This window comes from Dreissena polymorpha, chromosome 11 (assembly GCF_020536995.1).
Source record: "Dreissena polymorpha isolate Duluth1 chromosome 11, UMN_Dpol_1.0, whole genome shotgun sequence".
Classification (NCBI taxonomy): Eukaryota; Metazoa; Mollusca; class Bivalvia; order Myida; family Dreissenidae; genus Dreissena; species Dreissena polymorpha.
In genome coordinates this window covers 86729077-86753227 of record NC_068365.1, presented here as the reverse complement: position 1 = coordinate 86753227, position 24151 = coordinate 86729077, and the positions used below count along the sequence as shown (strand labels likewise).

Here is a 24151-nt window from a genome sequence, read left to right as displayed (position 1 = left end):
TGTTTACGCTAATAATCGGTAAGCTACTATTTAAATGCACATGAAACTTAACATGGATGATCTTGATTTTCATATAAAATCTGCATGTCTGACCAGTTCTTGCTATTCTACATACAGCATGTTTGTTTGGTATAATAGAATAAATATCTGCAGTAAAAATACATATTGAGAGGTTAAGCTACCCTTTGCACTCAATGTAAAAACAGCAATGCAATGTACATGTTTGAGTTCTTGATATCATCTTAAACTGTTCTTGAAATAAGATGTCCTTAAAACGTTCTTAAACTTGTCTTTTAAGTCTTCCAAGAACAATGACAGATCCTTATATATATATAAGAACATATTGGATTCTTAAAAAGTCCATCATATGTTCAAAAACATTGTGTAGACCTGTTTAAGAACATCAGAAGGAAACATGTTGTTCAAAAAAGTTCTTAAAGTGTTCAAGAATAGTTTAAGAATAATTCAAGAACAGGAAAGGTCCTTAAAAAGTTATTGAACTGTTCCTGAAGGCAGTTCTTGAACAGTTCTTGTACAAATGCTCTTAAAATTCTATAGAACAGGTCAAGAACTCTTCCTTACAGTGGTGAAAATACTATGCATATTCATACTAACTTCACAGGTTTCACAAATCTACAAGATTAGTATGCTAGACATTTCAATGTTACTTTCAAAAATATTTATGAAACATCTAGCACAAAGGAATTCATGAATTATTCATGATGGATCCTCAAAGTCTGTCTCAGAAAAGTCATCAAAAATAATTGTTCATGAAATGTTCATTAATAAGTTAATGAAGTCTCATTTGTTGTTCAAGAACAGTTCTTGAACATAGTTCATGAACAGTTCTTGAATTCCTTCGCAGGGGACTAAGTATTTATGGTTAGATGAAGAACTGTTCATGAACTTTGAAGTGTTCAACAAAAATTCATAAACTGTTCATGAACGTGTCTTAAGAACAGTTCATGTCCAAAAGTTCATAAACCAAGATCAGGAACTTTTTGAGAATGGTTCATGAACAATTCCTGATTGGCTTGAAGTGTTCATGAAATCATGAACAACATTTCGCCAAGGTGGTATCTGCCAGTTTAAATAAATAAATAAAGTTTTGATATTATAAGTGATGCGGGCTTCTGTAGTCAATGAATACTGACAAGCGTGGAAATGCCACCAACATACAGAGGGATGCTTTATGACTCAGCTGATTATTTTTGACAAAATATGCATAAATCTTCTTCTCAGATTTCACTATGAAACAGCTATCTTGCATAAAGTGTTAAAAATGCAAGATAAATGTATTTTCTGACATCAATCTTAATCAAAGTTCTTGCAAATTTTAACCATTAGAGATATTTCTTGCTTTTTTTCATCTTTAGTATTAAACCTAAGAGCTGGTGAAGTTAGGTGCATTCAATTGATGGCAAGTTAATCAAATTGAAGTAATATTTTGGCCCTGTAAGATATTCATAAATTCATTATGACAAGGAAACAATATATAATTAAACCCTTTCCCGCTCAGAATCAAAGTGAAAATGGCTATGTGCAAACAGCATAAAACCAGAACAGCCTGCGAGTAACAGGTTTTATGCTGTTTGCTGCTCATCAGTACCTAAGGGTTGGAAATGAAGCTCTTACAACTTGAATCCAGTTAGAAAGGTCTTAAAATAAATGTAAACTTCTAATGCGTCAAAATACGTAACTAAGTGGGAAAGGGTTAAAACAGAAAATACCATAAAAGCCGTAAGTGTCGTCCCTGTCATAAGCCTTTGCAGACTTAAGTACTCGCCAGCTTATGTGGGATGACACTTTACGCACATGCATTTAACCCTTTGCATGCTGGGAAATTTGTCGTCTGCTAAAATGTCGTCTGCTGAATTTCTAAAATTAGCATTTTCTTCGATTTTTTTCAAAGAATACTATCAGAATAGCAAACAGTTTAAATCCTGATGAGACGCCACCTTCTGTGGCGTCTCATCTGGATCCAAACTGTTTGCAAAGGCCTTTAAAATCCGGTTCCAGCGCTAAAAGGGTTAACCTGGTTTGTGTAGAGTGAGGCTCCATGTGATTATCGATAGCAAAGGGTGTCATAAAGTTTTCCAAGACCTGATGCAGGAGCCAAGGTTAATTTAACTTGAGCAAATCCATCAAGCCAATTAAAGCCCCTTTCCATGCCCCAGCCAGAATTCATTTATTTGATAAGACAGATATTTTCGCAGATATACCCTCGTCAAAATGATTTATCTACTAATATAACAAAGGTGTCAAAATCCTTCTGCTTGTTGTGACTAATCTATAGGCAATGGTGTAGCTTGTGAGCAGATATACATAAATAATGAAAATACTAAATTAATATAGTTTAAATTATTTATGTATTACATAAATTATAATTTATTGCCTTACTTTCAAAATTTTTTTCCAAACAACAATACCAAGTCAAATGAGAATTTTTGAAATTTACTCCATGGCAACAATAAATACAATTTTGTGTTTGACCTTGAAACAATTTTATTTCTACGAGGCATAAATTGATTTTCAAACGTGATCATAACATGCAACATGTTAACCTTCGTTACAGGTTTATGTCACTTCTCTAATCAACATAAGTATATCCACTATTTTGAAAAACTCAGATTAATTCAATACTTCCTTTAACTTAAGGCTGGGTGAATTTATAACATCATATTAACATGCAGTAAAACTTTTATGAGTAGTAATAAAACGGCAATGAAAAACCAACTATCTTGGACAGAGAGATTATCCTTCTATTAAACATGTTTTCTATTAAAAATGTCTTTACATGTCAAATCCCTGGTTAACTGTTATGATGAATTGTAAATACAAAATTAATGATATGAACTTATTTAATCATAATAAAGTCATAACAAATATGGGATCAATTAGTTTTATTCCTGTTGCTATTTTAGAGCATTTAGCTCTTCTAAGAGGATATTTAAAATAATAACAAAATGCGTAAACACCTAAACAGGTAAACCTGTGGGACATTAGTATTAGGGGTATTCCACTACGACCCGAATGCCCACGATTTGTCCTGATTTCCAATATTTTGAGGTCAGTGACATTCGTAGCTCAATAGGCGTAGGTCCTAACTCATTTGTTGCTAATAAGTCATGGGCCGGTCCCAAGTGATTCCTGCTCCTGAAAAATCGTGTCAGATTTTAAACATGTTTAAAATTTTGCCAGGACCTCATAGACTGAATTTAATCGCAGTTGACTCGTAACAGCGTCCTAGTGCGTTCTTGGGCGTCGTAATTGAATCTTAGGTAATTCGTGACTGAATCAGGAAATCGTTGATCACTTGATCTGTCTACGAATCAGCTACGACTTTGACAAGACTCTCACGAGTTCACCCCGAGTGAGTTGCCAGCCCGCTAAGATACTCGCAATTTAGATCATGACTCTCACGAGTTTACCTCGAGTGAGTTGCGAGCCCGCTAAGATTCTCGCAATTTAGATCAATATCAATATATATTGGTGCCTAATTCATGGGTGCGTTCGGTGAGGTCCGACTAAGCTTACTTGTGACCGATCTGCATCATTCGTAGTACAGTCACAGTAGATTCTTACACATCGTAGTTAAGTCCCGACCGTATTAACAAAGCCTTCAACCGAACCCCATGATTCGTCATAACTTAATCGTACAAGTGTCGTAACTGAATCGTAGACTGCAACGAGTCTTCCCGATTCAATTAATGTGGTAAATCGTAGCGAATCATGGGCTTGTTTTGGTAGTGGAATAGGGCCATATGATGTTACATAAATAAATGTAGGAGTAATAAAATCCTAGCTTCATCTTTTGTTTTGTTTAATTACACTTTACAATAAATTTTATATCATTACTGAGTTGGAATTAAATTAATTTATCAGCTCAACATAACTTTCAGACAATATTGTGAACAAGAGTTGAACTGAGAAAGATATTGTGAACAAAAGTTGAAGGTTAAACATTTATTTCACTAAATGAACTCTAGGGAGTTAAATTAACCCCCAAGAAAAATCAATAGGAAAATGGTGGAAGTCTGTGAATCAATTGAATTGCCACCTGGGGTTTAATAAATGGACATACCCCATATGTGGTCATCACCATTGGTTGGTAAATGAGAGAATAGTCTGGCTAATATTTTTTCAGACAGATAAACACCAAGGTCCTCAGATCACCAAATCAAACTTTGTCATTTGACTTGTATCCAACTATATGAACATTGCTCTGTGAAAACAGTGCTTAATGCATGTGCGTAAAGTGTTCTCCCTATTAGCCTGTGCAGTCTGCACAGGCTAATCTTGGACAACACTTTCCGCCTAGACTGGATTTTCATTTAGAAGAGACTTCCTTTTATTTTAACCCTTTACCTGAATTAGATACGTATTTTCACGCATTTGTAGTTCCTTAGAAAGTTACATTTAATTAAAAACCTTTCTTACTAAAGTTTTTTAAGGCTTCATTTCCAACCCTTAGATACTGATGAGCAGCAAACAGCATAAAACCTGAACAGACTGCGAGTATTACTCTCAGGCTGTTTTGGTTTAATGCTGTTTGCACATAGCCATTTTCACTTTGGGAAAATGGAAAATTCCATAAAAGCGAAATGTGCTTTAAGCACATGCATTAAGCCCCCTTTTTCCAGAGCGTTGTTTGTTGATCCCATCATTTGACAACAAATACAAAGACAATTTCAAACTGTTTTTGGCAAACAATTTGTGTAATATCAACCTGAGTATTCAACAAACACTTTTATTTGCGTTGTTGAACAGCTAATACTGATTTTACCGAGGAATAATAATAAATTATATTAATATAAGGCTTCGCATTATTCAAAGCTATTGGTGTATAATCTTCATTTAAGGCTAAAGCTTCCTAAAATGTCAATTTGAATATTGTCACAATTCACTGCATTCAGTGCCTGCTGCCCCGAAACAACAGTTGACAGCAGAACAGGACATTGATTTTGTTTCATTGTTCACAAGTGCAAGTGATGAATGATAAACAGGGTGTATTAGATATGATCTCATGCAAATTGCTCTGTTCCTTGAACTTTGATCTGCAACTTTTTTGTTGCCATTCAACTCAAATACAGGATGATAGTTTCTACATGTGAATCCGAAGCCATCAAACTCTCTCCTTATTAAAAATCCTATAAAACAACAATATGATAGGGGTTATATTTGAACAAAATTATAGTATAGCGGTTGTCTGTTTTTAGCAGTAATTAAGATGAAAGGGAAAGACAATTGATCAGGCGATGGAATAAGAGGCTTCATATTTCAAATAAATGGTCTCACATTTGTATTTTGTCATAACTTTTTTAATACGTTTAATTACTCTATATGCTACTTTGATTGTTTGCCTACTGTTTTCAGATGACAAATTCAAATTAAAGGTCAAAGAAACCCTTAACCAAAGTGTTTGAATTTCTTAGCAAAATCGTAAACTTCAGTTTCTACTATCGTTTTTGGAACGCAAAACATGTTATAATTGTAATATGTGCATATACAAATTCTCTGTGACCCATAACATTTTCCCATAAGGAAAAAATAAAATTATTTAAAAAAAATTCATATTAGTGATAAATAATATTTTCAAAATCCTCAATATTTTACCTTTCTTTTACTTTCACTTCACAACGAAACAGACCCATCCCCTCAAGAAATCTATAAATCCTTCCAAATAAAGCAACATTCTGTCTCAAAATGTCATTTTAAAATAAATATACAATATCTAAATAATATTTTCATTATAAAACAAATAAGCAATTCCTTACAACAATTATTTAAATTTCAGATTATATCATCATTACATGAGGCAGTCTAATAATAATAATTTATCCAACAGTAAGTGATATAGTGTAAAAAACTTTCTTTCATCTCTGAAATCCTGAATAAATCTTACAGCTGAAAATTACTTTGCATGACAAGATAAAAAGCACAAAGGAAACTAAAAAAGCAACAACAATAAACTGATACAGGTAAAATCTCTTTATGTTTTTATTGAAAAATGCTACTTATATTATTCTAATACATGTACATATTTTTTTAGATGGTCGCTTTAGCGACCGTCTAATGTGCTTGATGTAAAATTCAGGTCGATACGGCCTGGGTATGATTAGCCCAATTCCCGCTTACACTCTGCGCGAAGAAAGAGTTGTATAATTTATGCAAGAGGTTTGAGTTCTCCAATTATGTTTATTCACAAATGGAAACATTATATTAATATCGTGTTAAATGCAATAGTTTCGAATGGTGTTTTATAGAAAAGAATAAAAAAAACAATGATCGTATTGCACGTGTCGCGGAGGAGATTGTTTATGAATGATTAAAATAGTCCACTTTCTGCTGCGTCTGCGTGACGTAGTATTTTCGCTCATCTCATTCATAAATCTGAGGCTGGCGATAAACAAAGGGGAGTCCGGGTGAGAATTACGCACTAGTATACGGTTACGCTTGTTTATATTCACAGGTCTCAATTAATAACACGTTGACCACGAGTTCAACAATTATTACCGGGATACGATAGACAACATAAAAATGATTCATTATCGCTGAAACTGTTAAAAAACATTTAAATATAACAAGAATATTCTCTAAAAAATGTAGTCTTGCTGTTTTGAAATAAGGTTTGGAATTTTGGTTTCTAAATAACTTAATTAAAAACAAAAGTTTAATTATAGTGTTTTTTACTTTTAGTCGCATATTTACCGCATTATAATGTGTGTTATAATAGGCAAACCATACATTAGTAAAATTCAATCTGCCTTCGCACATAGAAGGAATGGGTCAATTAGGTGCTGCGTTTCCTTTGCTTACTTCAGTTAGAGATCAATTCTTTACGTAAAAGCAATCACAAAGCCCCGGCTTCAGAGGAATTGCGGAGCGTTCTTACATAATTAAAGTCGTAGTCGCATGGTATTTGCGTTTAGCGTCCTATTTGGTCACGTGGTTCTTTTTCGCGGGTGTTTTGGCATTCATGATATGAGGCTATTAATAGATGCGCCTGTCGATAAACAAAGGAAAGTTTACGGGCGATAACAACGCAATAGGTTACGCTCTCACATACAACTCAATGACATAGTACAGGTCGTAAATTGAGAGATTTGGGAAAAAGTTGACGCTTATTTATATTCTCAATTTATAAAACGTTGAACATAAGTTCAACAATAACTTCAGCGATACGATAGACTAAAAAAAATCATAATCACTTAACCCGAATATAACAAATAATTTATAATAATAATACGAATGACCTGTTTCATAACCTCGTTGAAGCTACTACATCGGGTATTTCTGGAAAGCGTTCTTGGTTCTCAACACATAGCGGCGATCTTTTGTATTTACGGGTGCTAGCAACGCAATAGTAGAAGCTTAGTAGAAGGGTTAGCTTGTTTATATTCACAGTTCTCAATACATTGACAGTTGGATATGAGTTCATCAATTACTCAGGCATACTATAGGCAACCTCGAAAATGCTTTATAATCGCTAAAACCGAAAACAACTAAATATATTATATTAAATATATTTATAACAATACATGTCTTTTAAAAATGTAGTCGGCGTATACGCCGACTTTGAAATAAAGTTAGCAATTTACTTTTCTAAATAATTGAATACAATTAAACAAAAGTTAAACTATTGTGTTGTGTTTTTCACTTGTAAGCTGCATATTCACCGCATGAAATGTGTGTTAGCATTGTCAAACCACACATTAGTGTGAGTAAATAAAAAATATACTACGGGAGAGCACTTCATATGTGTCCTCATATGCCTTGTTATGAGTATCTTTCTTCATTATCGAAATATATCGTATGTTTATATTTGATTTAAACGCAGTTTTCTTTCGTCACATTTAAATCACACGTCAATAGCGCCGTCATGCGAAAATGGGTCTTATGCGTTTCGGCAAGCGTTTGTTAAACCCAACATGTGCTCTTGCGCAGTCAGGCCATAGGCGACGCTGTTCGCTTTAAAATCACTCAATATGTTATGTTTCTCCTTACCAGAAGGAGGGATAGCTGAGTGGGCTATTTATATGATGGGCGCATATGGAATAAGACCCATTTTCGCATGACGAGGGTCATTACAAATCTCATTGCGAATTGAAAATCCCACATTTAAAAACAATGCTTTTTGATACAAAATTGAATTCAAAATAGCAAACTTGTTAATAATGGCAGCCTATCGACGCATTAAGGAATGATTTCCAGACGTGCTGACCAAGTACGGCAAACATTGTGGTATGATAATTAAACGATTTTCTCCTATCGTGACACTATACTATTTCGCTAATGATTGTTTTCTCATCTTGGAGGCGAAATTGAAATTCTGCGAGATGGATTGTAACGCGTAATTGTAACAGGGCCACAATTTGTGTCGTTTGAGCATACAGAGAGTAGTCCGGAATTCCTTACACTGAACAGTGCTACATCCTTTGAATTGAGCACATACGCAGTGATGTAGCAAAAATTCAGAGGTTGTATCTCGAATCAGCTTATTAAATATTCGAAAATATTCATGCGTGTCTGTTGGCGTTATGTTAAAGTCACTAAGATGAAAACTGAAACAGCTTCGCCTAAAAGCGCATTAGTGCTCTATACCTATGTTTATGTTAGCGTTGTTGACACCGTGTGAACTGCTCGGGTAACAAGTAAAGCATAAAAAGCAATGTTTATATACTTTTATTCCTCCATATACAAGATACGAAGATTATTGTATATTTTGAATTTGTATATGGTGTCAAAAATCAAAAGTTTTGTACACGGAACTTTCATTATGAATTTATATTCTTGGTGAGATAGTCATTTGATATTAGAAAAAATATTCCTTTAATATGATGGTGACTGCAAATTTTCTTTATATTAGGTTCTCATTACCATTTTCATCATACTTTCTTTGCTTTCAGAACTTCCAAAAAAGCATGCTGTTTTTATTTTGTCTTAGTTATTTCTATGAAATAATAAGGATCAGTCTTCGAATTAGCCTATAAGCCCGAAGCCCGAGTCGATTCTTGGGCCGGTCGGTCGATCCTAAATGCTAATAAAATAGCCCGATCGGTCGATTAAATATTTGAGCGTCATATCAATAACCTGATTTATACGCGTTTTTAAGAAGCACGTTTAAATTTGCTATTTAAATGCCTAAAATGACGTTTTAAAGCATGCGGCCGCCATTTTTCTAAACTGTCGTGTAAGCATCCGGGTATGTTGCTATTTAAAGTAATGATGCAATTGACGCCCAACCAAGATGAGGTTATTCAAACTGAACATATGTAGATCACGTTCCGGGATGTTCGCGCATCGGGCACTTCGTAATGTTTTAAAATAATGACCAATCTAGAAGCGTATTTAATTTGAGAAGCGTTTTCCGAAAATGTATTTATAATTCATGAAAAATGGACAAGTAATTTTTTCAATAAAAATTAAAGAGTCTGTAAGGGATATTGTACGCATTGGGTTAAAACAAATTGATACTTATTACAGGTAGGTTTCCATGTGTTTTAATCAATTATTTTTGCGCATTAGAATAAGTTTTTTTAATGTATTATTAATAATTGTAGTACTTTCGTTTATTCTGTAATCTCGTTCTGCTACGTGACCTATTTTGCTACTTATAATCTGTTTACAAATATACAATAGAGCAAAGTCGGGTAATTTCGACACCCTAAGAGTAAAATTTGATTTAGTCCTGATGTGTCGAAATTACCCTCCAAGTGCCCAAACTTAACGAAAAACACCGTTTTGACTTGTCGATATTTGCTAACGAACGTTATTATCGTTGCCGGCATAACTCAAAACTTCGAGCGATTTAACTAAATGCAGCGGAGTGTAATTTCGACAGTTAGCGGCTAATTTCGACAATTAGCGGCTAATTTCGACACTTGTCTTTGTTTTAATTTTCAACAACTGTTTTAATCAGTTATTTGCAGTGTATCTCTCAATTAATAGAATTTCACGATCTCTTTAATGTCTAGTGTTACTTAGGCTCGGTTGGTCATTGTCGGCTCGGGTACTGCTAACATTTACCCCGGGAACATTGAAGTATACTTACATGTACCCCGGGTACGGTAAATATACTAAAACGTACCCGGTCGAAATTAGACTGTACCCGAGCTTTATTCACGCCCCAAATCAGATGTCGTAAAACGCGCTACCGATTACCGTTATTACGAAACAAACTTCTATTATTTGTTTTTATAAACTGAATCAACATGCTTTTTGAGTATGGGTTCCGATAATATAGAGGCAATTTAACAGAAAATTGACATTAATATAAACATAATTTATCTTAAAAAAATAGCCGACGACGACCGATTTAGCGTAAAAATTCCCGGGTAGGTTTTAGTATATTTACCGTACCCGTGGTATAGTACGTAAGTATACTTAAGCGTACCCGGGGTACATGTAAGTAGTACCCGAGCCGACAATGACCAATCGATTGTTAATAAGGTTGTGGTGGTTTAGTGGATGTGGTGTCCGCCTAGCGATCAGGAGAGAGTGTTTCAATAAGTCGTAGGCTTTCCATGCAGTGGAGCTTAAATAAATAGGATTATACCAAAGACCTATAGATAACAGATAGAAGGTATCTATAGGTCTTTGATTATACTAAACTAGTGTTAATTTGCAAATCAGAAAATTATAAATAAATTGTATTTAGAGTTCGTAGTGTGCTCCCATTTGACTCAATATACAGTACAAACACCGTGTACTTAAACAAACGCCACTCGCCGCAATGTTCATCTCACTGTTAGCTTACCAATATGAACCCCGCGATGGGTATTCAGATCAAATGTCGCGGGGGCCGTTTGCCATAGACAAACACCGCGAATCACCGCGGACCCATAATATCTACCGCGGTGTTCATCATGTTCGCTACATATAATTGAACATAAACGTATTGAATTGATCCCTTTCATTTAAAAGTGATAATGAATAAATAAATTCTATTTTAATGTACATGCTGGTCGAAAGGATGTGATAAGTATTTAAAATATATTGGCGACAATAAAACGCCTCCAATACATATGTGTCAACTGTATCTATCGAATACCTGCAACTTCTCCCATCTTTATCCATTTATACTCGATAATCCCATATACGCCCGATTTCCGTTTTTAAAGCAAATTATGTGAGGGTAATATAGACGATAAGAGTGCTCAAGAATGTCATGTTGTGAATTTCAACTAAAGTTAAAATATCTCGCGAAATATTTGGTATTGCGATTAAGAGTTAATAGTATTGATCATCTAAACGCTTTATTCACGTTTCCGACGTTATGTACTGTACAAATTTAAGTGCATACGTGTGCACATACATATAATATCTACATGTAGTACACATGTGTATGATTTTCTTTTCTACGTGTACATTTAAAACGCGTGAATGACCCTCGCAGACAGGTGTTTACGGTGGTTGCGCAGCATCCGCGGTGATCACAGTTGATCCAATTAACGATATAATTAAGTAAAAAAAATAAATACATTTTCATTAATTAATTACCTTCACAATCTTTAAAAAGCTCTAATTTTATGTAATCTGCTTGACAAGATATAGAGAGAGCTAAATATAATATTCAATAAGCTGCGTCAACCATTTAAAGATTAATTCTATTTAACAAATCTATCTTTCCATATGCGCTGGGAATGCTTGAAAACATTTGGAGTGTCGAAATTACCCACCATCGTATAAAATCGGAGGATAATTTCGACACCCCAAAAATCATAGTTTAACAAACGCTTGGCACTATTCAAACACAAAAACAAGGTCAAGTGAAACAAATTTTATACTAGAACTTGTACAAATGCCAGAAATACAGCGAAATCCTGAAGGGACTTAATTGACAATTATGTAATCTCCCTTAGCGAAGCTCATAACGCTATAAAAATTCTCTAAGTAATACAATGTACGTATTTTAAATGACTCACTTACATGCAATCAGCGAGACGTTTGATAGAGAGATGTTATCTGGTGACGTCACAACACCAACTACGTCACATTTTACAACGAAATCATACGGGATGATGATGATTTAAGACAGGTCTGATAAATATTGTGAAAAGTGTCGAAATTAGACGACTGTCGGAATTACCCGACATTGCGCTACTTTTCACGGTTGACACATGCTTATCAAAACATCGGGAGTAAATTAAAGAAGCAGACATTGTCACTTGTAGATTGGGCAATTAACACACCCAGTGGCCTTTTGTTCTGAAGTCACATGCCGACAATTCAGAAATTCACCGGCGATTGTCCTAGTAATAATACGATAATAATCTGTTATTTTAATAGGCTGATGTATTTTTGAAGTTTTTCGGATATTTTTTAAACATCATAATAATTCGCTTTAAAATAAAACAAAACACCGGTCAAACTGATTACCCAGCCAGCACACCAATATCGGATAGATATCGGTAGCGAAACGGTATATCGGCAAAACGGCCCGATGTCTATCCGATGTAAAGCCGTTTCGCCGCCCGATGTATGTAATTAACAAAAAAGTCATGTTATATGCAAACTATAATGAAATATATAAATATATATATATATTCGTACCACAAAACATAAATATGGTCAATAATAAATATGCAACTTGTGAGTAATTTTACCGTTAGCGGGCCGACAACGGCCCGATGTGGGGTAAATGTTTTCGTTCAAAAACGATAATCTCGTTCGGTTCCAAGCAATTCTCTGCAGGATTCTGGGAATTGGCATAACCTTCTGGCGGCAAGTTAATTCAGGCGGTTGAACAAAATAATTTTGTTTTGGAGATTTTCGCTCAGTAAAAGTTAGTATTTGTTGATAAAACTATATAAGTAACTTAATTTGTGCAAGCACATGCATGTAGACTTGAAGGTACAGTAAGAATTTGGATTGTACTTTGATAATGTAATTAATATTCGCGAGGTAGATTATCGCGCGTTCATACTTGTTTTGTTTTTTTAATTGTACGTACACTCACTTAAATTTGATTTGTATACAATTTAATTTTATTTGTACACATTAAGAATATTTTTGTTTAGTTGTTTCATTAAAAAAAAGTAATACAATGGCTTCTTATTGGTCAAAACGGCGAAAAGTTGTTTCATCAGTTAATTTACAAGTTGATGCAATAAATAACATTTATACAGAAACAAATCAAATAAATAACGATGCTGTGCTCGTAGATTCAACTGTACCCTCTTATTCAAATGAATCCCCGGATTTGCAAATTCCTTTATTTGTTGATAATGAGGAGAGTGAAGGACTGGATTTGGCATCAGATTCAGATAACTCTGCTTCATCAGTTGCAGATCATGATACCTTAAACATATTGTATCAAGATGGAGTTCATGATCAGTCCGAATATGAAACATCTGACAATTCTGATGAAGATGGTGCTGATTTAGCCGAGCTCTTAATATCTTGGGTTTCAAAACATAACATAACCCATTCTGCTCTTTCTGACTTGCTTGTCATTTTGCGTCAGTATCATACATACTTACCAAAAGATGCTAGGACATTACTTAAAACACCACGCAATTATGAAGTCTTCAATATTGCTGGTGGTTGTTATTACCACTTTGGTGTAGAAAGTTGGATTAAATCTATATTTGAAAGCCAGTTTCGCCAAGATGTTGGTGAGGTTTCACTTCAAGTTAATATTGATGGTTTGCCGCTGTTTAAAAGTTCCGGTGTTCAGTTATGGCCAATTTTAGGTAGACTTATTAAACCTACGGTTACCAAGCCATTTGTTATTGGTTTGTTCTCAGGAGATAAAAAACCTGCAAGTGTGGCAGAATACCTTGAACATTTTGTCAAGGAGTTGGAAGGCCTGTTTCAAAATGGTATAAAATTGTGGGATGATTCTGAGATCAGAGCTGTTTTTTCTCTTTCGTGTGTGATTTGCGACGCTCCCGCTAAAGCTTATATTAAGCAAATTAAAGGTCACAGTGGCTATCACGGATGTGACAAATGTGTACAACATGGTGAGTGGAACGGGAAAATGACATTTCCGGAGACAAACTGTCTTCTTAGAACAGATATAGCATTTGATGAAATGCAAGATAGATTGCATCATACTGGCCAGTCACCATTTCACAGTTTACCGATTGGTATGGTTTCTCAGTTTCCCATAGATGCTATGCATTTGGTATATCTAGGCGTCGTGAAAAGGTTAATATTGCTTTGGATGAAGGGACCACTTGACAGGGGTTGTCGTATAGGCGCTAGTGCAATAAAACGGATATCAGAGTGTTTGTTTGATTTGTCGGGACATTTGCCAAGGGAATTTAACAGGAAGTCACGTACTCTGGATTATATTGAGAGATGGAAAGCAGCAGAGTTTCGCCAATTCTTGCTGTACACTGGACCAGTTGTCCTAAAGAAACATCTGCCTCCTCCATTGTACAAACATTTTATGTTATTTTTTGTGAGCATATTCTGTTTGTCCAGCAGTTTATTTTGCGATGCATACAGAGTTTATGCGCAAGAACTTTTAGTAAAATTTGTGCAACAGTTCGGTGAGCTTTATGGCAGAGATATGGTTGTTTTTAATGTTCATGGGTTGGTTCACTTGCCTTTAGATGTACAGAGCTTTGGTTCACTTGAAAATTTTTCTGCGTTTGCTTTTGAAAGCTTTTTAGGGAAACTAAAATGCCTTGTTAGAAAACCGACGCTGCCTTTGCAACAGGTCATTCGCAGAATAGCTGAAAGTAAAGGAAATTTGTTTGATCCTAAATTCGAAAGTCCGTCTGAATTTCAAGGTGTTTTAAAAAAAAAGCATAATCATGGACCAATACCGCAGAGGTATAACAATTTTCAAATCACGCAATTTAAAGAAATCCATTTCCCTAACATAGTTTTCTCTATTTTTAAGGGGAATAATTGTATACTTATTAATGACAATGTTGGCATTATTAGAAATATATTTACCAAAGAAACAAATGAAAAATATGCTGTTTATGAATTGTTCACTTATTCAACCAATTTTTTCAGTATACCACTACCTTCTTCAGACTTACGAATTAAACATGTTAAAGAACTGAGTGGTTCTTTGTGTACAGCATTATTAACTGATATTACTTGTAAATGTGTGCTTCTGCCATTAGATGATGGATTTGTTTGTTTTCCCCTTATTCATGATTTGGTACCAAAGTAATACTGACACCCAAGCAAGAGGAAATGATATACATCATTTGTGTAGAATTATGTTATCAAGTTAAGTTTCACTATAGTATACCAGTCTGATAATGAATGCTAATATCAGCGTTTTTTTTCCTTCTTTGAACGGGTCCGGTAAACGGCCCTGTTCCCAATCGGGACCGGACCTGGTCCCAAAATCGCCGACGGACCCTTCCCAATTTAGAAAACGGTCTTATCCCAAATATTTTATATAAAAACGGCCTCATATCGATTTGAAAATCCCAAATAGACTATCTTTTTTGTCTCAAAACGACTTCAGAAGTTAGTAAACAAGTATGAAAAGGAAACGGTTGTTGTTGTAGTTGTTGTTGTTCTTTTAGAATGAGGCCGACGCAACTTCCGATAGGTGGAGCCACCTAGTTACCAAGTTGACTGTTCCCCGCCGATATACATAATGCGGCATTATTGAATGCTGGCGGGGAAACAGTCAACCAAATAAGGCAATAGTAGTAAAATTGACCTTGTTTTGTACGCTTCGATAACAATGTTTCACATGTTCGTGACAGTTGTTTATTGAACGATCTCGTTAAATACAGATTCAATATACAAAATAAAACCCTAATCCGAAAAGAATGATAGATATTTCGAAATGCCGACTTTGACAAAATATTTTCCCGGGTTTTGGTTTTATTCGTAGCGACGTCTTTACGTAGTAAACAAACCCAAATATGGAAATCCGATATCTCAATTTACTCTTCAAATACTCGCGGCGAAGTAAATAGTCAACATCTTCTGACGATTTTGCACACTCGCATCGTGGTTTTTATATAAATAGCCAGAAAATGAGTCACAATTCAAAATACTACTTGAAAAAAGAACAAAACAAAATCAGCCAAGCATAGCCACCTAAATTTCTGTTTTCCATTATAACAATGGTCATCTGCTGGTCCTTTTAATTTAGACAAGTTATCTCAAATTGCCACACAAAGTAATTGTTCAATTGGACTTTATGCCATTTTAAACAATTTTCAGTTATATTGCGGCAATACCCATTAATTCTATTTGGAAAACCAGTTCTTAATTTTTTTTTAATAAACTGGTATTTGTTATACAGACTTATGATCTACCCTATCCCAGAATGCCATTGATAGTGTATAAAAGCATTGTTTACTACATAAAATAGATTCCAGTTGATGTATTTGTATGATTTTTTATATTTCCCAATTTGATGGATTTCACGACGCGAAAATTCCCAATTTGAAGGATTTCGCGACTCAAAAATTCCCAATTTCTAGGGGACAGGACCTGTTCCCTAACAGGTGAAAAAAACGCTGAATATGTCCGACTCAATACACAATAATTAAAACTGTACCTTCAAGTTGACATTTTCAAAAAGAAAGAACGTTACTTAACCGCTATGTTTTGATTTTGTTGGGCCAGATCATGTCAAAATACGTGGTCGTTGAATTTGCCACAAATGAAGTTGCTATTGTGTCGGAAAATTGGCTAACAGATGAATCCGATGGAAACAAGAAGGTGCTCTGGCCCCCAATGAAATCGTCTGCAAAACTTAATATGGCTGTTAAACAACACGCAGAGCCTGAAGATACGTGGGTTTCATGTGCTATCCGCCGGTTGATGTATCAAACAGGTAATAAAAGCCCTTATGTGCCAGCTTGCACATGTATTATTTATGTGATATGAATAATGCACAAAGTAATGGTGATGTTTGTAATTATTTACCAATTTTGAAATAGAAAATGTAGCATGCAGTAATAAAAACATGGGTGATTTGTAGCTCACTAAATTTCTATGTTTTGATGGTAGAAGATTTCAGTGATAAGGTGAATGTATCAGACATATTACTTAAATCAAGTCAATATATTGAGAAATTGTTTCCTTCTGTCATTGTTAATTTAATGAAATAAATGAACATGACTGATTGATATATATATAAAATGAAAAGCTTGATATTGTTGAAGATGTTTATATTAACTTCTTATATATGAGCCTCGCTGTGAAAATAGTGTTTAATGCACATGCGTAAAGTGTCGTCCCAGATTAGCCAGTGCAATCCGCAAAGGCTAATCAGGGATGACATTTTCAGCCTAAACTGGATTTTTGTTATGAAGAGACTTAAAACGAAACATTTCATAAAAGCGGAAAGTGTCGTCCCTTCACCCTTAAAGCCTAAGCCTAAGCCAGAAAGCCTAATGGCTTATCAGCTTCTCCACTGCCACTAAACTTTTACCATATGGCATCTGTAAACAAGATAGTATCAGTGGCATTGATTTAACAGGTTTTGTGCATTAACCTTAGATTTTATCTAAAAACACAACGACGCAAAGTTGCAGATAAATAAATAAGCTACCCCGTGGTATAATTTTTATTTACAAAGTACAAACATATGTTTACATAATATATCATTAAAGATTAACTTGATTCAAAGAACATGGCATAATTTGTATAATTCTGACCAGTAGAGTAGTTAAAATGTACTAAAATAAGATATATTTTTTACAAAACTATGATTTATCATGAACAACAATATATCAATAGGTTTAATTTTGAGAATAATTTTGTTCTGCAAATATATTCTTAAGAAACACACTGAATAAGATCAGTTGTCAAGAAAAGTCTAAGCTAAAATTAAACACCTAAATCCTGTGCACTTTGAATTCTTGACTGTGCATATTTATTTGTCTGTGTCACCATATTTTGCCACATGCTTTCATCAAACAACACATTGAACATACTCAAAGGTGTTATACTCTTGGTGATATCTTCGGCATTCAAGCCTACATGGCTATCAAATTCCATAACAACAGGTGGAGTGTCAACATTCAACCAGCCATTTTCTGTGTCACTTGGAAAATCCTTGTCACGCACAGATTGTTCTAGATTAATTTCATAAACAACACTAGCATTCAATAAAAAATCTTCTTACACATAATCATCAATATTATCCATAAATTTGTCCTCACTATCGCTTTCTGTCCACAATTGATTGATAACATCATCAAGGCTCATTCGCTGGTTCGCCATTTTGACTGTTGGCTTTCATTTTCTTTGTGTTGGATTTTGTTAAGCATATAAACAATTATTGGCTCATATTTGTAGATGAAATGACGTTGCAGATCACGTGACAAGCATGTATGAATGGAATTGTAAACATGTCGTAGTAAAATTCCACTAGTAAATCTCAATCGAGGCAACATAACAGGGAAACCCCCTGAAGCGACCTGAGGTCGGGATTGGCAGTGGATAGAGATAAAGCTTATCGCGAGCTGTGGTCGCTTATGGCAGGCAAAGGGTTAATAGCCTGTGCGGACTGCACAGGTTTATCTGGGATGACACTTTACGCACATGCATTAAACCCCCTTTTCTCAGAGTGTGACTCATATACATGTAATCAATTTCAAAAATCTTCAGATTCCTTTGAAAAAGCCCAGCAGAAGGCTAAAGAGGCTGAAGAGGAGTCGGATCTACAAACAGATGCAGATGTAAGGCAGTCATCAGTTTCTCAAAAAAGAAAACACAGGTAATTTCAAATTAACTAGGAATGATTTAACATGTTCATGACGACAAATGCCAAACTCAATATGCTTTCATAATAGCAACAATTAAAACCTCTATTGCAATAAAAATACGTTCTTAAACATAATTTATAATAATTATAAACGAAAAAACAAAATTGGAACATGAAATAACATAATGATAAGGTTTCTTTGATTTTAGGCCAAATCCACGCTTCCTGGACTCAGACACAGAAGATGAAGAGTCTCAAACGAGGGATACATGTACAAAGAGGCAGTTGGTAACACTAACAACCACCAAAGACTCGGACACCGTCATGCCATCTCCTCCCCCCAAAATCTCCATACCAGCAGGAACGAAATGTGATTCCCCTATGTTGCTGGGGTCAAAATCCGGGATGTCAACACCAAAACAAAGTAAACGGCCAGGTCAAGATGCAACCCCTTTGTTGCCCACATCAAGCCCTCAACAGTCTGCCCACATTTCTTCTGACAGACCACAGCCGATAGTTACAGGTACATACTATTCCTGAAGATTTTTCTTTGGTTGTTTACTTGCTATTTGTATTATGTATTTATTTTTACATTGCACCTTTATCTTAACCAAGGGAAGTATTTTTTAACTACATTGTTATGTCTTCACACAACATATTTTGCATTTTTATTTTAAATACTGTGCTAAAATGCATAAACATGTTGTTAGAAATAGTTTCTATAATTTAACAATGAGGGACTTATAATTTTTTATATCCCTTAATTACACAGAGAAAAATCAATTTGTTTAATACAAAAAAAATTAAGGTGTTCATATCTAAAATATAAATAAATGGTACTAATTTGCATTAACCATGACATCCTGATTAAAAAAGTACCTAAGTCACAACACAGTCATATCCTAAATTAATTTTAGGAAGGGATATATCTATCCTGCGCTCCTTAGAGGAAATCAAACAGGATCAGCGGGAGATTAAGGCAATGTTGGCCACATTGATCCAGCAAATGCATGGACATGTAGGGGGCCAAGAACTTCCTGAAGGAATCGTCCTTCCAGTGAAAAGATTGGAAGATGTTGAGGGCATAGAACAAAGGCTATGTGATAAAGCCACATTTCGGATGTTGGTATGTACTGTCGGACTCGTGTTGTGAAATTTTATGTAGAATTATGTGTATTATCTTTTAATTTGGCTATCTAAGTTGTCATAGGTTGTACTCTTAACATTTTTATCCCCCGCCAAAGGCGGAGGGATATTGTTTTGGCGTTGTCCGGCTGTCCGTCCGTCCGGCACTTTTGTGTCCAGATCAATATCTTGGAAATGCTTTGGCGGATTTCATTGAAACTTGGTATGAGTATATATATGCATAAGAAGATGATGCACGCCAAATGGCATTTTACACCATCTGTTAATAATGGAGTTATGGCCCTTTGTATCTTGAAAAAATGCTTTTTACTATAGGCACTTTTGTGTCCGGAGTCATATCTTGGAAGTGCTTTGGCGGATTTGATTGAAACTTGGTATGAGTATATATATGGATAAGACGATGATGCACGCCAAATGGCATTGTACACCATCTGTTAATAACGGAGTGATGGCCCTTTGTTTTGTAGTATGTTCATCCGTCTGATTTGCACCCATCCTTAAACAAAAGATATGTTGCGGGGGATATCAATTCTACGAATTTGCTTGTTTAAACTTTTGCTTATATATTTGTTCCTCACAGGTTGACTATTTATCCAATGTTGGGGGGTCCTGTGTGAAACTCATGACCAAGCGGCTAATGGCGGGGGTTCTTGACAACCAGTTTGCCAAAGGTTTCAACTGGACCGGGCGTGGAAAGATGTCTTTTCAGGCGCTGAAGCTGTGTTTGGCCATTCTCCGTAAGACACTTTATATTAGCATTAAGTACTTGTCAGCAGTAGTGCAATACTTTATGCAGATAATTTAAAGAATGAGTTCTTCTGCTGACTACATTTATATGAATTAAACTTCCATGATAATTGAGGTTTTAAAACCGCTCATCCAAATTTAACAGCAATGTTTATTTTTAAAGTTAACAAAATACTTGTCCATGAAAAAGTTCCTGTTTTAATAATTAAACATCTTGAGATATTTGTGTCGTGTTCTGAGAAAACTGGGCAAAATGCATGTGCGTAAAGTGTCGTTCCAGATTAGCCTGTGCAGTCGGCACAGGCTTATCACGGACGACAATTTCCGCTTTTATGAATTTTTTTGTTTAAATGAAGTCTCTTCTTAGCGACAATCCAGTTTAGGCGGAGAGTGTCGTCCCTGATTAGCCTGTGCGGGCTGCACAGGCTTATCTGGGACGACTCTTTACGCACATGCATTATGCCCAGTTATTGTAATGTATTCAAATGTTCATTCATATACCTAAACATGTACTTTTTTAGAAGCTGTCAAGCGAGTGTTTCCAAACACAACTACCAGTGAGACTGAGTTCTTCATAAAAGAATGGCTGAGAAATGCAAGTGATCGTGAGGGAGGGCGCAAAACCCGCACCAAGCCATCTACGATGGCATCAGCCATGGCTGAAGAAGATTCGGATCATTAGATCGGGGCTAATCATTCTACGTCATTTTATGGATTAAACGGTTACTGCTGTGACCACCCGGCAATCCGGACTGTTATAAGCTTTTTATACTTTATTTAATAAGTTATCTAAAGGCATTTACAATAACTAGCTTCTTTGCAAAATGTAATGGAATTAACAGAAACTAGGTATACCTTTGGCAGTGGCAGAGTTAGCCCTGCCCTTTAAGACTCTTTATAGTTCCAAATGCATAGTTTAGATTTGATTGTAGATAAAAAGTGCATTGTTTTACTAATTGTGTATATGAACTTCAATTGATTGCCCTTAATTCCTGTTTCATGCATGTTGTGTGTTATACTTACATACAGACGCTTTATGTTATATATGGTTTTCCATATTCCGATGACATCATTTCTTCTGTTTTTCAATAGTCCTGTGACATCATTTATTCTGTTTTGTCCATATACCGATGACATAATCAATGTGTTTTTTGACTTGTCTGATAACTTGTTTTCAAAGCAAAATGCTTTATTATTATATCATATTCAAGAACATTTAGTATTGGTTGGAATCCAACAACATTAAGTATTGGTTGGATTCAGTTTTCAAAATTCTTTGATTAATCATGCAGAGACAAACGTGCCTGATAAATTAATTATAGCATGACGCAATACGTGTATTTTAAGTATTAAGTATATGTATTTAATGCTTTCATATTTTCCACTTTGGTTGTGTTTTTATTATTTACTTTACGAGTTCAAACAAAAATTATAATATAATTTCCAGTGACTATATAATGCGAATTTACATTTATTCATGTGTTAGTATGTAAAGGTTGTTTTTTTCAAACACGACACCATCTGGACATTGTAATGATTTGTCGGTTAAATGTGTAATGTAAATGACATCGTACTTTGTTATCTCAGTACTAAAAATTAACCTTCTTAAAATGGTGTGCAACCTCTCACGGAAACACATTTTAGTATATTAATAAAAGTATGTTGACAATATTTTACCTTTTGAATGTATGTTACAATATATGATACAATTAATAGGTGTAATTTTGTATACCCCCTTTCGAAGAAAAGGGGTATATAGTTTTCGCACTGTCCGTCGGTCAGTCAGTCGGTCGGTCGGTCAGTCTGTCACACTTTTCGTGTCCGATCTCTAATTCAAAAAGTTTTCATTCGATCTTTACCAAACTTGGTCAGAAGTTGTATCTAGACAATATCTAGGTCGAGTTCGAATATGGGTCATGCTTGGTCAAAAACTAGGTCACGGGGTCACTGAGTGCATTTTAAGGATTTAGCATTGTGTCAGCTCTCTTATTGAAGTAGTTTTCATCCGATCTTCACCAAATTTGGTCAGAAGTTGTGTCTAAATGATTTCTAGGTCATGTTTAAATATGGGTCATGTCAGGTCAAAAACTATGTCATGGGGTGCTGGGTCAAAAACTAGGTCACGTAGTCACTTAGTGCATTTTAAGGATTTAGCATGGTGTTAGCTCTCTTATTTTAAAGCATGTTAGATGAGCCTTTTTATGCCGCCTTGAAAAAAAAGGGGGTATATTGTTTTTGGCCTGTCTGTCTGTTTGTCTGTCTGTCCAAAACTTTACCCAATGTTAAAGTTTTTTCATAACTTTTGCAATATTGAAGATGGCAACTTCATATTTGGCATGCATGTGTATCTCATGGAGCTGCACATTTTGATTGGTGAAAGGTCAAGGTCATTCTTCAAGGTCAAAGGTCAAAAAAAAAAAAAAGCGGCGCATAAGGGGGTATTGTGTTTCTGACAAACACATCTCTTGTTCATAATTCCTTGATATAATGCATATACAATCATGAAAATAATTTATTTCAGATAGCAAATAAAATTACCATTCCATTGCATGTACCAGCATATGTATGTACACACTGTATACTATATTTAGTAATTTTGAACTTTCAACTATACCTATATTTTATGACGAGGAAGGTCAACAACATGATTATAAAAAGTATACGCAAATATCATTGTGTTTATTATTTATTTATTACGGGGATACGAGCACCACATATAACCGATAACGGGCCGACGGCGGCCCGATAAATAAATTGCCGATATCGGGCCGACGGCGGCCCGATAAATAAATTGCCGATATCGGGCCGAGCAAATGCCGATGGGCAAAACGATAACGGCCCGCTGTCGTTGCCGATATCGGGCCGATATAAGAACGATATCGGGCCGACAGCGGCCCGATATATGTTTGCTAGCTGGGTAATGGAATCATTGAATGAGAACATGTGTAATAATAAAGTTACAATAAACAGCATAATTATCTGGTGCATTTTGTATAAAATGCATTTCAAAAGGAAACATTATACCCTTTATTACTGTAATCACATGCATCTGTTTTTACTAATGGAAGTAGATTTTCTGATTGTTAATAACTATTTTGGTGTTCCTGGCCAAAAAAGTCATAAGATTTAAATTGACCTCCTCGGGCTATTGAACATGTCTTCGGGCTATTCAAAATTCCATCGTATTAGCCCGAAGGGCTATTTGGCTAAAATATTTAGCGTGAAGACTGATAAGGATGATAAAAAGTGCACACAAAACTCGACCCGTGCGCTATGACACACACTTTTTAAAGTTGAATGGCGTGTGTTCATTTCAAACTTGCGATTGATTTTGAAAAATGAATTGCGTGTTAAATTATGCAATAGCGAACATCTTCAGTGCCTTCAGCGCTTTGATTTGTCAAAGAAGTCATCGGGTTTAATGTTGTTTAAAGTGTCATTTATCATTTGGTCCCTTTATACCAATTGCTGACAACTTCTACACTCAAAATTACCTTACTTCTACTTAAAGGGGCCTTTTCACTAGGGCTGCAACAATATACCGGTATATCGGTATATATCGCAATACGCAATCCGCATATTGTATTGCGATATGATTTTTATCAT

At 35.1% G+C, this 24151-nt stretch overlaps 2 protein-coding genes across 18 annotated transcripts in view; both read left to right on the top strand.

Moving 5' to 3' along the window:
• Positions 1-24151, top strand: part of LOC127851468 (plexin-A2-like) — a 203150-nt gene that overhangs the window by 82196 nt on the left and 96803 nt on the right. The window lies entirely within an intron of this gene.
• Positions 9290-23215, top strand: LOC127851465 (uncharacterized). Of its 4 annotated transcripts, none has more exons than XM_052385260.1 (7): positions 9290-9486; positions 16564-16774; positions 18556-18664; positions 18862-19175; positions 19570-19778; positions 20379-20535; positions 21067-23215. In XM_052385260.1, exons 2-7 carry the CDS (start codon positions 16567-16569, stop codon positions 21225-21227), a joined length of 1158 nt encoding a protein of 385 aa, XP_052241220.1. In that variant the 5' UTR covers positions 9290-9486; positions 16564-16566; the 3' UTR covers positions 21228-23215. The 4 variants fall into 4 exon arrangements, with proteins under 4 accessions (XP_052241220.1, XP_052241217.1, XP_052241219.1 ...); XM_052385257.1 differs by lacking the exon at positions 9290-9486 and adding an exon at positions 12394-12481; XM_052385259.1 differs by lacking the exon at positions 9290-9486 and adding an exon at positions 12567-12787.